At 26.7% G+C, this 14,934-nt stretch overlaps 1 protein-coding gene across 1 annotated transcript in view; it reads right to left on the bottom strand.

Moving 5' to 3' along the window:
• Positions 1 to 14,934, bottom strand: part of mbc (dedicator of cytokinesis protein myoblast city) — a 78,563-nt gene that overhangs the window by 51,643 nt on the left and 11,986 nt on the right. The window contains exons 9-16 of the mRNA XM_043057605.3: positions 13,169 to 13,250; positions 11,581 to 11,644; positions 9,779 to 9,871; positions 9,607 to 9,682; positions 6,868 to 7,079; positions 3,957 to 4,081; positions 3,217 to 3,315; positions 2,384 to 2,456 (exon numbers count right to left, since the gene is read on the bottom strand). Of these exons, the coding sequence (XP_042913539.2) occupies positions 2,384 to 2,456; positions 3,217 to 3,315; positions 3,957 to 4,081; positions 6,868 to 7,079; positions 9,607 to 9,682; positions 9,779 to 9,871; positions 11,581 to 11,644; positions 13,169 to 13,250 (824 nt within the window). The remainder of the gene's footprint in view (positions 1 to 2,383; positions 2,457 to 3,216; positions 3,316 to 3,956; positions 4,082 to 6,867; positions 7,080 to 9,606; positions 9,683 to 9,778; positions 9,872 to 11,580; positions 11,645 to 13,168; positions 13,251 to 14,934) is intronic.

A 14,934-nucleotide genomic window follows, 5' to 3' on the forward strand; every position in this document is an offset into this window, starting at 1 on the left:
CACAAAAGTAACATTTATAAAATGTAAAGAAAGTTGGAATTTTTTTTTTCTTCCTTTTTATTTAATCAGGGCAGGCAGAAGTGGAGAGCAAGGCGGATGATCGCTGGAAGGGTCGAATAAGACCCGGAATTATTCATTCCCTCCTTTTTCTTAAAAAATATTGAGCTATGGTGGATTAGGGGATAGATCACTCACCTCCCAATGAGGTGACCCAGGCTCTAACCCCAGCATTAGTTGGTCAATACGAAATCTTCGCCTGGCTTGCAACTACCACAGTTTTTGATCTGAACTCTCGGGGCGAAAGGAAAAGAGGCAGACCTAAAAATACTTGGTGCAGGACGATTGTAAACGAATTGAAAACAATAGGAAAGACAAGGAGAGAGGCAAAATATCTGGCCACAAATAGAGTAAGATAGAGAGCTATGATAGAAACCCTATGATCCAATTCGGGGTGAAGAGGAATATGTAAGTATGTGTAAAGAAAAATAATAAAAAATAATAAATAATTATTTAAAAAATTTTTTTGTGGGGAATTATCTTTGTATAAATGAATTTTAGTAGTTTGTTAAAAGAATTTCAATTCTCTTAAAAGGATCTCGAAATAAAGCGAAATATGCATGAAGTAAAATGAACATTAAGGGGTGGAACCTTTTGACTGCTCTCTTGGCTAAATTATTGTAGATTGAAGTTATTTTATGGGTAAGGAATCATAATCCTTCGCAAAAAAGTATGTTTACTCAGAGAAAATATGGTCTTGTGTATGACTTAGTAACTTAAAATATTGTCTACACTAACTAACTAGCATATTTAAAGTCACTCTCTCGAATCATTAGGAGATCTAGATTATTAGATCAAAAGATATTCAAGGTCTTAAGTTTTTCCCCTTGTTTCTTTTTAATGAGTACTCATAAACTTGATACTTGTAACCTGTAAACTTGATTCATGATACTTGTAAACCTGTGTCTCAAATGTAGCTTTAATCTAATGTGAATTTGCTGATACAGTAGGGAACCGATTATTCGGAACGATCGGGACCATCGCTATTCCGGATAACTAATTTTTCCGGTTTTCTGAATCGCTACAAAAAGCCGTTTTTTTATTGTTAAACCCAACTAAAAAATTAAAAAATATTTGGAAATAATCTTAAAAAGAAGAAAAAACCATGAAGTAATACACTGATGATTATTTCCAAAATGATGGCATGGTAAACATCTTTTAAAAAAGAGAGAAAAATCCTAAAATCTTATGAGGAAAAAAACATTTTTTTAAAAAAATGGCGGGAAAATGTATTGAATTTCGTTCCGGTTTTTTGGTTTTCCGGTTTTCTGATTTCCGGATAACGGGTTCTGTACTGTATAAATCTTAATATTCTTTTATACTCCGGACAGGAGCAAATAGATGTGATCACAGAACAGGAACAAGTAGATGTAAGCCATATTTCTTTTATTCTTTTGTAATTCCTCTTGATAGGTTTATTCTCTTTTAGATAAGTTTCATTACATCAATAATGCTTTCTTTTTTTTCTTTTTTGAGTCAGACCTAGTTTATTTTTGTGTTTGATCTAGCATAACCACTAATATCTGCTCAGCACTATTAATTTCTTCATCTCCTTTTCTTCCTCTGCGGTTGACAGAAGTTAAGTGACACAGCAATATTTTTTAAAAAGAAACACTTAATTATTACCACAACTGAGCAGCTTTACATTTTAAAAATTCTGATAATTAAAAAATTATTAAATTTATCAAACAGATAAATTTAATGTACACTAAACAATTCATTAAAATAATTAGTATTATTTTAGCGAATTGCTTAAGTTAATTTTCTTACTTTTGCATTAAGTTTAAATTTTAACTGGAAAACTCTTCTGTCAACATGAACCCGCTGAGTTCGAATTTAAACTGTTACTATCTCTTTTGGTATAAAACCCTTAGACTTAAAGACACATCAGCAACTTATTCTTCCTTAATCAAAGTGTCATCAAACTTCATAATTTTTAAAAAATGTTAAGTTTGCTTTAAAATGACAGATTTTCCAAATACAATTAAAAGAACATAGAATGGATTTGGCAGGGTCAACACTTCAAACAAATATTTAAATAACATATCATTATTACATAAAAAGAATAATTTAAAATCATATACAGCTTGAAATGCTACCTTTTTTTTTTTTTTTTTTTTTTGAAAAAGCATAGAAGTTTTTTCTAATTTACACTTAACAAAGAATCAAGAAATAAATTAGTTTTCACATTATATTTCAAATGTTTTAACAAAAAATGATTTGCAATGCTAAGACAAACTGGCACTAACATTTTTAGAGCACATATCAATGCAAAGAATACTTCCTTAAAAAGTGAGACTTATAATATTTTCACAAGTTAACTCACCATCATTTGATGAACGATGTTTAAAGGTGAACTTCAAATGAGCATTGTAAAATTCTTCAATGGGTATAGCTATCTATAAATAAATCCATATAAATAAGATCACAAATGCATATCACTAAAAATAAAAATGATATACAAAAGCATATCACTAAAAATAAAAAATGATATACAAAAGCATATCACCTTAAATTAGTTAACTTTAATGAAACAACTATCATAATACAATTACCATCAATTACATAGTTAAATCACTCAATTTAAACTCTACTAATTATAATAATTAGAAAAACATTATCTTCACAGGTATTTGAATGACATGCATAAAAATTTATTGAGATTAAATTGCCCCTAATATAACCACTATTATCATACTATTTATCATCAATATATTCACATGCGGACTATTTTTCTAACTGCTGCATTATTTATTTAAATATGTTTCAATTTTTAAATCTCTATACTTTTGTGAAACTTTAAAAAAATCAACATCCTAGACTTTAGTGTACTTTAAAAAAATCAACATCCTAGAATTTTCTTAATTTTGCTTAAATCATTGTTAAAATTTAATTGCTTTAATAAAAATAAGTAAAGCAAAAATTATTGATTATAATTAAAGATATATGGTATTACTTAAGAATAAAAATTATGACTCTTTGAAAGTTTGGAGAGAAAGTTAAGGCATTTTTAGAAAACCTTGAAACTTTTTTTCTAAATTCTAGATCTTTTTAATGTTGTTGGGAATCCTGTATTTGCAACAATAATGAGTATTTTTAATAATAATGTGTATAATATTAAACATTGAAGTTATTTTATAAACTTCTCTTTTTACATACTTTGATAGTTTCCATCCATTTTGGTTTATCTTCGTGATAATAAATAACACTTCTATATTCGTTCATCGGATCAGACCCAGTGCCTAGACTTATAACATCCTAAACAGATTAAAAAAAATCTTATATATTAACTTGAACAAATTTTAAATTTGTAGTTCATAATTGTTTTTTAAATGTTTCAAATCACGCATTTGGCTGATTTGGAATATGTCAATAAATTTTAAAAATCACACATTTGGTAATCTGTTTTCATATGATGCAATGTACTTTGATTAATTTAACTTATATTTATAAACCCTGCACTTGATTAATAGTTTTGTATATATTGTAATCTGGATAGTTAAAATTCGTAAAAATTATTGAATCAATTATTTCCTTTGAAAACTAGCTTTTTCAATCTTTTTAAACATTAAAAAATATATTAAAAAAATGAACAATTCATACACTGATTATGAAATAAAATATTTTTAACATAAATTGCTAATGAGTAGCAATGAATATATAAATATGAAAGAAAAATATGTCAGGATGTATGTCAAATTCTATCAGTTTATGTCACCAAAATTATTGAAAAACAGCTGTGATCAGAATCTTAAGTCTTATATCTTAAAATTTGTGTTCTGCTTCAAACTAGCAAAACTATTTATAAAGACTCTTATGCCTTAACATCAATCAAATGAGACTTAATTAAACCTAAAGAATTCATAATGAAAAGAGTTTCAGTATTAAATAACACTAACTGGAATAACTTGTCCTTTTTCATTCAATGCTTTGACAGACACTTCTATATTTCTGTCAGATGATTTGGTTCCTTTTGTAAATTCACCATGTGATATGGATAGATATAAATCATTACGAACATCTCCTAAAAAGTAAAATAGATTAATAGTTATATTAAAAAAATAGAAAACCGCAATTGCAAACCAATTCATTAAGAAAAATTAAATACAGATTGAACCATAAATTAGAATTATCTCATAAATAAAATTTTAATCCTCAATACATAGTTACCAACTCTTAGGATTTTCCCTGAAGATTTTATTTTGATACTTAAATCAGTAGAGAAATATAAGCCTTCAAATTGCAATTTGAATTTAATAAATCTAATTTGAAATGATTTTTTTCAACCTCGTATCTGCACACAATGAAAAATAAGCTAAATGCAAACTTCAGCAGCTATGATAATATGACTAATTATTGCAAAAAATTATTTTTTTTTTTCATTACCTGATTCAAAAAGCCCCCATCTTCCAGATATTTTAATAGTGTCATCCCCAAGGCAGCAAAAATAAGAATAATAAAAATATGAAGTAGAAAGCAGAACATTTCAGCTTTATTAAAAAATGGAAAGTTGTATAACGGCTTTAATTATATTGTATAACGGCGTATAACGGCTCGGTTGTATAACGGCTCGGTAGGAACCGCTACAAAAGCATTTTACTTTATATTTATATTGCAGTAGCGAACCATTTATCTGGTATCCAAAAAACCGTTAAATATTTTGTACAGTTTTCCTGCTATTTTGAACTAGATCGATTATGAAAAAGAGAGGAAATATGACTCATACTTGAAGTTAAGAAGAGGAAAATGTGGGGAAGGGAGTAATTTTTCTCACCGTATGCCCAGAGAAACTTCATTTCTTCCCTGACCTTGAAAATCTTTAGATAGAGAGGGGGCAGGGAAGAGACATCCGGGATAACGACGGTCCCAAGCATCCGAATAATTGGTTCTCTACTGTATATATATATATATATATAAGTTATTGTCCTTTTACTCTGTTTCATATATCTCTATATATATATAGATAGATAGATATAGATATAAAGCGACAACAAAAGGAAAGAAAAAAAGAAATTTAGAAAGAAAAATTAAATTTATATATATATATATATTAAAAAGTTTAAAAAATTTTAAAAATTCAAAAATTTAAAAAATAAGAAAAGATTTAAGTTCATCATTAGCTCACAAGATTATGCCTTAAAAAAGAGCTTTCTAATATTGTATTAATATAACCAAAACAAAATATATCAATACAATAGTGTGAGAAGCACAAAACCTGAAACGAAAATACAACTTATTAAACAAAAAATGTTTTTTAAAAAAAAGTAAAAAATGCCCAATAAAAAAAATGACGCAAAAATAGAAAATAAAAAAAATCAAGAAAATACAGAATAAAACACAAAATGTAATATATAAAGTGAGTAACGAATTGAAATGTACTTACATTCACCGGCATCTTTCAAAAATGATTTAAAATTTTTCGTAATAAGTTTGTCAGAATACAAAATATGAAAATAGAAGTGTAAATGGAGGATGATGCAATCAATTTACGGCACATTCTTACTGAAGTATAGAAGTACGTTTGATTTGCCAATTTTAAATACAAACCTTTTTAATCATTTTTGAAAAATAACTATAAATGTAAAGTACATTTGACTTTGCTACTCACTTTATATACTAAATTTTGTGTTTTATTCTGCATTTTTTTTTTATTTCCTATTTTTTGCTTAATTGTTCTATTTTGTATTTTTAACTTTATTTTACATTTTTTGCAAAATAAGTTTTATTTTCCTTTCAGTTTTTGGTGCTCCTCACACAATTCTATTGATATATTTTGCTTTGACAATATTAATACAATATTAGAAAGCAGATTTTTTCAGACATAATCGTGTAAGCTGATAACGATATTATATCTTTTTCTTATTTCCTTTTATTGATTTTTTTTTTTACATTTTTACATATTTTTAAATGTTTTTTTCTCCTTTACAAACAGATTAAAAGACAGAGACAGTTAAAAATACAGAGAAAACAGGGGGAAAATTATATGAAGATTAATGAAAAGAGAAGAAGAAAAATTATTAAAATAAAATATTATTTAAATATTTAAAAAAGTTTTATTAAGAAGCAAGAAAATAAAACAATGAAAAGATATAATCTTGTCATCAGCTCACACAATTATCTCCGCAAAAATGTGCTTTCTAATATTGTATTAATATAGCCCAAGCTAAATATATCAATACAATAGGGTAAGAAACACCCAAAAAATTTAAACGAAAATAGAACATATTCAGTAAAAATATATGAAATAAAACAAATCAAACAATGGCAGAAAATAACATGCTAGAAAAATACTGAATAAAAAACAAAAGATGTGGACAAGATTATATCTTTTTATTATTTTATTTCCCAGCTTCTTAATTTTCATTTATAAATTTTTTTTTAATTATATTATTTTAATAATTTTTCTTCAGGAACATTTCAAAGCCAAAAGTATCAATCAATTTTTATACTATCGTCGTGCGCCCCCACCCCCAAAAAAAATTTTTTTTTCCAAATTAATACTGCAAAACCCAGGCCTATAAGATTCACATTCATTTCTTCAATTTTAATAAAATACATGATAAAGCTACTTTTGAATCTCTAATAGATAAAATGTCTTAAAGTGGGGAATGAATTTAAATTTGCAAGAAAATGTAGCATATTTGTTTCCCTCACATCACTTGGTTTAATAGCAAAAAAAAAACAAATACAATTCATAATGATTAAAATTTTAGCATTACTAAAATTAAATTAATTGTAATGCATTAATTGTAATACATAACTTAGAAAAATGAAGAAATGTGTAAATCTTGAATAAGAAAAAGATTGTACCAGGTAAGATAATATCCGGGAAACCCATTTTACGAGCTATGGCAGTAGATGGACTTATAAGATGAGGATTTTCCTCTTTAACTTGCTTCAGATCACCATGTAACAGCTTCATACAAATCCACAATCCTTGACCCTTATGTTCCTTTTGCGACAACTCTTTAGAAGATAATGCTTTTCTCAACAAATTATCAAGAAAATCTCTTTCGCTGCACCTGAAATGTCGAAAATTGTACAACTAAATCTAAGACTAACAATCCCAAAAACACTGAATCAAAAAATACATTTGAAATTTAAAAACTTCTTTTGCTTCACAGTTGAAACGGAAGAAATATAGACAAGCTTTAACAGCTTAAACATGATTTTCCTCATTAGAATCACAACATGTGATTGATGAAAAGTTTTGCCACCTTCAATCAGCAACCCTCCTTTCCATCCTTCAGGTTACAAGGATCACCTTCAGATTACACTGACATCCTTCAGCAGAAACAAATGAAACATTTTAGCTATATCTATATATAGTATAGCTATATATATATATAGTCCATAATGCCTCTTCCTAAGTGTCATGTTTAAGCACTCAATACATATGGACCTTCTTTCATTTCCACCATCAAAGAAGTTTTTCATTTGCAAGTAATCAATTATAAACTAAAATTTTAAGACCTTCAAACACAAAATTAGGAAACAAATTTTAATTAGTTTACTTTAATTGCTACATTTAGACATTTAATAATTAAAATCCTATCTTTTAATGATATTTGTAGATTAACATTTTACAGTCCTATGTCAGACACAGCACCACATATAACCATATTATTAATTTGCTGCGTGAAACTTTGTTTTTAAGTGATTTATTTTGGTTTTGCTTCAAAAATATTTCCATCAAGTGAAAAATCATTCTTTTAAAAAATGTCTCTAAATGGGTTAAAGTAAGAACAAAATATGAAAACCATAAATATTCCAATGCATATATTAAAATATACAGTTAATAAAATATAAATTAATTGTAAGAGGACACACTCATTTACAATTCATTTTTTATTATATTGCTACTATTTATGACAAATTAAAAATTACTGTAAGGATAACTTTAAGGCACTGTTGGAAACATTTGCAGACACTGAGCATAAATGTCTATAATAAACATAGTTCTTGTTTTGTTTTTTTTTCTTTTTCTTTTTTTTCTTTCTTTTTTTTAATATATGGTTTTATTAATATTGCAGACAAAAAACATTTGACAGTGCAATATTTTTTTAACTGCAAAATGTTTCGTTAAAAAACATTATTTTAAATCAATAAAATTTTAAAGATATAATAAGTATCCATAAACAAAGCAAAAAAAAGCTTTTAGTAGGGGAAAGTGGGATAAGATCGGTTAGCTAAGATGTCAAGACTTGTTAGAGCTAAACTGTTTGACCTAGAAACTGTCGAATTTAATTACGGTATTCATTGTTTAGTTGAGTTCGATACATCATTTCTGTAAAGTCATAAATGTACTACAATTTGAATAAATAATGTTTTTCTAAAAAAATTCTACAAATTACCCTCATGTGGGGTAAGTGCAGGGAGCAAATGTTATATCTATGTGAAATTCAGTGAAAAAGTAGTAGACATTTTTGGTTTTACACAACAGTTTAAGAATATTACGCATGTAATTTACATATGATATAATCAAAGCTCAAGCCTCTGGACTGCTGAGAGCCTCGAAATTCTTTACAAAACATTTAGTGTTTATAAATTTTTTTTTAATTGCAGGGAATTTTTTTATAGTTAAAAAAAAAGATATAATTTTTCATTTAAGCCTTCAAAAATTCTAAAAAATATTAAGTTTTTTTTCGTGTGAGTGTGTGTTTTGAGAAAGAAGATGTAATGAAATAGATAGTTATATTTTTATTTGTCTTTTATGCCATTTTGACATAAATAATTAATAGAAATTATCATTTTAAATTTTTTCTTTATATTTTGCATATTTTTAAATGTATCTTTGATACAAAAAATTACTATTTTTATAACATTGTCAGGCAAAATCATAGTTAACTAATATTATTGTTTTTTTATGATTAAGCAGTTAAAAGTAAATAATTAAAAGTAGTGTGCTCATTATAATGTATTTTGATTAAAAAACTTAGCTCTTACTTTTTTTTCCTCCTATGCCAGACCAAGGCATGTCCACCATTTGTCTATAACCGACAGCCCAATACAGTTTAAAAACACAAATAAAATTATTAAAATTCTTAGCAGCATTTACACAAAAGGTAACCCTCCTAACAGTTAATCTTTGAACAAGTTTTCAGAGCCCGGACAATATACTAGACATATCAACCCAAATATCTCCTCTAAGACTAGTACCCGGCTTTACGTATTTCAAAATAAAACAGAACAGTACTACTATTGGAATCAATCCTTATTGCTTGTTGGGGCATGAATCTTTAGTAAATGTATAAGTTGTATTAATCATAATTTTTATAACTTTGATGACCAACAGATAAGGCTAGTTCAAAATTAAAAGAGCATTAGAGAGTTGACATATGAAAACAAATCTATCAATACAATTAACAACAGTACAATATGGTAGATCTTTCTTTTCGATTAGTAAAATGTAATTCAGAGTTTGTCAGATAGAAAACAAACTAATTTCAACAGAATCAATTTCATAACCAATCAAGTACCCAGTCCCATCCCAGTAACAGATATTACCCCATTCATGAAATGAAAACCATATAACAAAAAATATCTTACTGAATGAAAGGAATAAAATATTGTTTTTCTTCATCACTCTCTAGTTTTCCATTAATGATGTCTGTGATTTCCATGGCTAGAAAATAGAAAAATAGACTCATTTTACAGTCTTTTCTTGCTTCTATATATATTTAAAAAAAATAATAACTTGTAAGAAAATAAATTTATTAACCTGCAACACCAAAAGGCCTCCTCAGACCATCAGATGATTTGCGTTGAATATGTGTTGATCTTTTATGTTCGTGATTTTTAAATTCCATAGCACCTAGAAGACAAATCTCTACTCAAACAATTAAATTTATAATCAGAACTATCGACACAAAGGATATTTAAAATTAACAACACAGAAACTATATAACAGCCATCCATAATAAACTATTTTCTTTGGCTGAAATTAAATAATGCTCTTTAAATAATATAAGCCATTTCAAAAAGACATGCTTAAAGAGTAAACAATAATATGAAAGGAACTAAAATATAAATATACAAAAAATTTACCTACTATAGCTTACAAAGGATTTTAGTCACAGCAGGAAAAGAAAATAGAAGGATAGTTTCCTGCTACATTTTATAGACTTTGTTACATTTATAGGTCAGATACATTTTGCATAAAAAAAAATGAATAGAAATCCATTTCAGATATACATTCTAAACACGCTGACCATAAAACTGCTTCTATTTAGTTAACTACATAAACTAAATAAACCCAATACTAACTTGTCAAAGTTCAAATAGAAGTACTGCAAATTTTTTCAAAAAGAAGTTTCAAAATTGCAAGAAAAAATAATTAAATCAAACTAATAATCAAATTAAGCTTACAAAAATTATTAAAATTATAATTGAAGGTTTCATTTTTTCTTTACATAGTTATTTTCTAATTTTTTTTTTAAAGGAAGAAAAATAAATGTTAATACAAAGGTAGAATATAGATGCAATTTAAAGAAACATTATCAGACTAAAAGCACATGAAATAAAAAACGACATAAAATTAAAAAAAAATTAAACTTAGTTATAAAAAAAATTATTCATTCAGTGCACTAAAAACCATACACAATTAATAAAAATAAAGACTAAGAGGGAAGAATGGTTTATGTTTATGTTTCACAAAAATGAAGTTCTGATCGCCATCTGGGACATTTTGATGATTACTAAGTTCTGACAAATCAATAATGTGGAAAATAGATTCTCCTAAAAGTTATTACTCAGTGAAAATGGGTCATGCTGGAGAAAAATGGTTCTTGTGCAAACTTTCGTGTGCCTGAGGTTATCTAAATTGAAGATTGTACAGAATAATACAATGGACATGTTATCTGGTTATTATCCAAAAAACTACCCATTTCTTACTCAGCTAATAAAGATACATAAGGAGAGTAGAGATAAACCCAAGATATCCTGTAATACAACTCTCTACGGTTGAAAACTACAAAAAAAATTGCAAAAAACTGCCCTATCTGTCAAAAAAAAACAATATTAATAAGCATAGGTAACATAGAAGAGAATCATCCACACAAAAAAAAAAAACGTTACCACACTACTGTCTCCATAAAGGCTACTATTCATCTGAATCATGAGAATTTTATGAAAACCTCTGTATTTTGAATGTACCTTAGAAGAAAATATGAGGAAACAAAAAATTAATAAAAGAGTATAGTGAGTACCATAAAAATACTAATAAGGAAGTACCTAGAGAGAGGAGGAAATTTTAGGAAAAATTGGTTTTTCTCGAAACTTGATTTTAAAAAAGAAAATTCTACATCAAAAGCTGTAAATTTTGGTTTTAAACTTTTGGGAGAAGTAAATAAATGCTTGTGACATTCATGCATAGTTTCAGTTTTTTGATTTCAAGTGTATGATGGGTTTTGAAAAGTCTCAAACCTGAAGGGAAAAAAATATTCTTTCTGAAAAATCAGCTTTTATAGACTTAAACTGTTCTTCCCCTTAATACTTCATACATAAGATGTGAATTTGGATTACCAATGCGAATGATTTGACACACAAGAAAAAGTTTTTCTCTGACTAGATCTTTGCTTCCCAAATCCTAGAAAAAAATATTTTTATATGCAGATTAAACTGAACAAAAATGTTTATCTAAATAATTAAAATTTAAAACAATAGAAATTTGTAAATTAATAAGGAACTGAAGCTAAAGTAAAGAAAGAATTCAATATTTTAGCCAGCACAGTAAAAGTATAATGTAGAAATAAATGTTGATATAATTATACATTTCTATGAAAATAAACAAAAAATAAACTTGTTCCTTAGATGTACAAAATCTAATTTTTAAAGGGAAATTTGATAGCTTCTTTAAAATATAGGATCAAAAATTCTTCGAAATACAAAATGTGGCGACATTGTGGCAGAATGTCACAGAGTTCTTGTAGAAAGATTTTTAATTTGGGAAGCTAAAACTTTTGGTATTCTTTTCTGCAGAATTGTTTTTAAAAGTTTATACGAAAGAAAGAAGAAATGCTTTTGATCCTCTTTAACCATTAACTTTATCCGTCACTCACTTGAAGGGGAGAAATGCTTCCCGCTCTGTGTAGGTAGGTTTTCATTGCTACATCAATAACAGTCTCAAAATTAGGTTTTATGTTAGGCAGTTGAATTTACAAATCTACTAGGGCTTTTCACACAGTAATTTTAGTGTATGCATAAATTAAAGTGAATAAAATCCACTGAATAATGGTTTGTATAAAAGAAATTTTTTAAACAGTTAGAATGGTTATCGGTAAAAATAATTCTTCATTCTTAAATTAGGTTGTTTTAAGTTCAGTATAAAATGCAGATGCAATCATTTATAAATGTATATCCTTTCTATGATTTATTCAATATATTTTTATTGGAAAAAATATTTCACAAAATTTGCTATTTGTTTTTACTGCTGTTTACTTAAATAATTTCATTAAAAAAAATATGTATTAAGTAAATAGTCTATTATTGGTTGGATGCAAACAAATGATTGGATGCAAACATGTTTCAAAAATCATTACTGTGATCAAAAGTCCTAACTAATGGAACCTCTGTGACTTTTCCACAGAACCCTAGGGGTCTGCAGAACACATTTTGGGTACAGCTGCCATAGGGTATCATAGTATTCATAAAATCAGTCACATGATTCACCAGACAAATGATATTTGCTGTTGTTATATTTTTATTAGGGATACACACAGTATACTCATTGAGAAGCTGTTAAAGGAAAGGCAACACATGATCATCTGGAGGATTAAAATAAACTTATTGGTTCATGACAGTGGTCATCTTAGTGAACTTTCCCAATCTATAAGCAAAACACCCATAAAACATTACAGCATTGCTGAAGATATTAAGTGACGCTTACCGGGATTTCCTTAGAGGCAACTTGACCAATATTTTTTCCATGTAAGATTATGTTACCAATTGTTATCGATCATATTGATATTCAAAAATGAACATAATTGCTTACTATTTTTAGCACCATAAAGAATGCAAAAAAATTTATTCAATTATAATAATATAAAAACAAAATATAATAAAAATAAAATAAAATAGAATAAAGAATATAAAAATAAAATAGATTCCTTACCGTAAATAAAACTCTTAAATTATTCAGTTGTTCCAAATCTTTGGCTAAACCTTCTTTGCTCCATTTTAACAAATAATTTTCACTGAAAATACATATAACTGTCATTGAATAAAACACAAATATACAATTATTCAGTTTTATAGATATTCAGCTTTTTTTAAAGATTAAAACCTAATGTTAAATGCACAAAATACGAATGAAATAAATTCATAAAAGATTTTAGAACTTGACATTGATTTTCTAACCTTGTATTTTCTAATAAACAAATAAATAAAATCAAAAATGTATGCTTTTACAATTCACAACTTTATAAACAAATCACTTTTTTTTCCATCCATATTTTTGATTTTAACTAAACTGACTTTTTCATTTAAAAAAAAACTGCATTTCGCCCAAGGGTTTGAAATAATTGCATATTTAAAAGGGGGGAAAAAAGAGAAGAGAATTTAAGTAATTTTTCTTCGAATATTTAAAAATATCAAATTAACAAATACATCACTCTCAAATTACGAAATTAAATGAGTTACATGCTGTATTACTTGACATACGCTAAATAGATTACTTGAACCCATAACCCAATACCAGGTAAAGAAAACAATATCTATTAATGCTTATAAAATACAAAATTTATCATTTATATATATATATATATATATATATAACATCAATTACATGTGATTACTGTGCATCTCACGAAAAAATATAATCAATTTTAAAATTTATTTATTCCTAATCATACTCTTTCAGCTTAGATTTATTTGATGTAAGAGAGAACTTATATATTATTATAAAAATAAAATAATTCCTACTCTCAAGCAGTTATAAGTGCCATAAGGTGGATATTATAAAATACAAAACATACATGAAAATAATTAAATGTAATTTCTCTGTAACAAAATTTCAGGTGTACTTTAAATCTGCCTAGACACAACAGTATGTAAATTTATGTAAGTGAAACATACCAAAAGGAAATTTTTCAATCAAACCATATAAAATATATAAAAATCCTAAAACTATATTTTTCAAGTGAACTAAAAAAGGAGAAAAAATGTAGTAGCATAGTAGTAAAAGTAGTCAGTAAAAGAATTTCAATTTTTGACAGCCAGAAATTGAAAAATGTAGGGTACGTCACTTTCAAAAGACATGAGAGGAGATTTTTGACGATGAAAGAAGTTTCTTATGAAAGTGATGAGCTCAACATTTTCTTTTTCAGTTTGACAAAAATGGAATAAGCATTTTTTTTTTTTTAGTTCATAGGGAGGAAAAAAATTCTAAAAATTTAATTTTATTATATTTAGCTTAGTTATTTTTGTTTATTATAGTTTGTTTATAAAAAATCCTCAAAATTTAAATTTATGACAAAAAAGCAAAAAAATTTGTTGGCATCATTAAAGAAAAAATAGTAATTTACATTGGCGACAAGAATAGAATTCTAATCAAAATTTGATTAATTTATATATTCAAATAGTGATCAAAAATTCAACTGATGTTATCTTCTATTTCGCAATAAAACTCTAAATAAAATGTTTGATTTGTCAACAGACATATAACTCTAGTTAAAATGTTATCACCTTTTTAGCAGCTCAAACAATTATGCTTGCAGCAGTCAGGAAATACTTGAAACTTGCATTGCAATTAAGCGCAAAAGTGCAGTTTAAATTTGGTCACTTTCTTTAGTTCAAAAATAATCCAAAGTTCTAAACAACACTTTCTATTTAGCGATAATATGATAAATTCTGCTTATAGCTGTTAGTAAATAACTTTAA

This window comes from Parasteatoda tepidariorum, chromosome 7 (assembly GCF_982258835.1).
Source record: "Parasteatoda tepidariorum strain Cologne lab strain chromosome 7, Ptep-v5.0, whole genome shotgun sequence".
NCBI classification, from domain to species: Eukaryota; Metazoa; Arthropoda; class Arachnida; order Araneae; family Theridiidae; genus Parasteatoda; species Parasteatoda tepidariorum.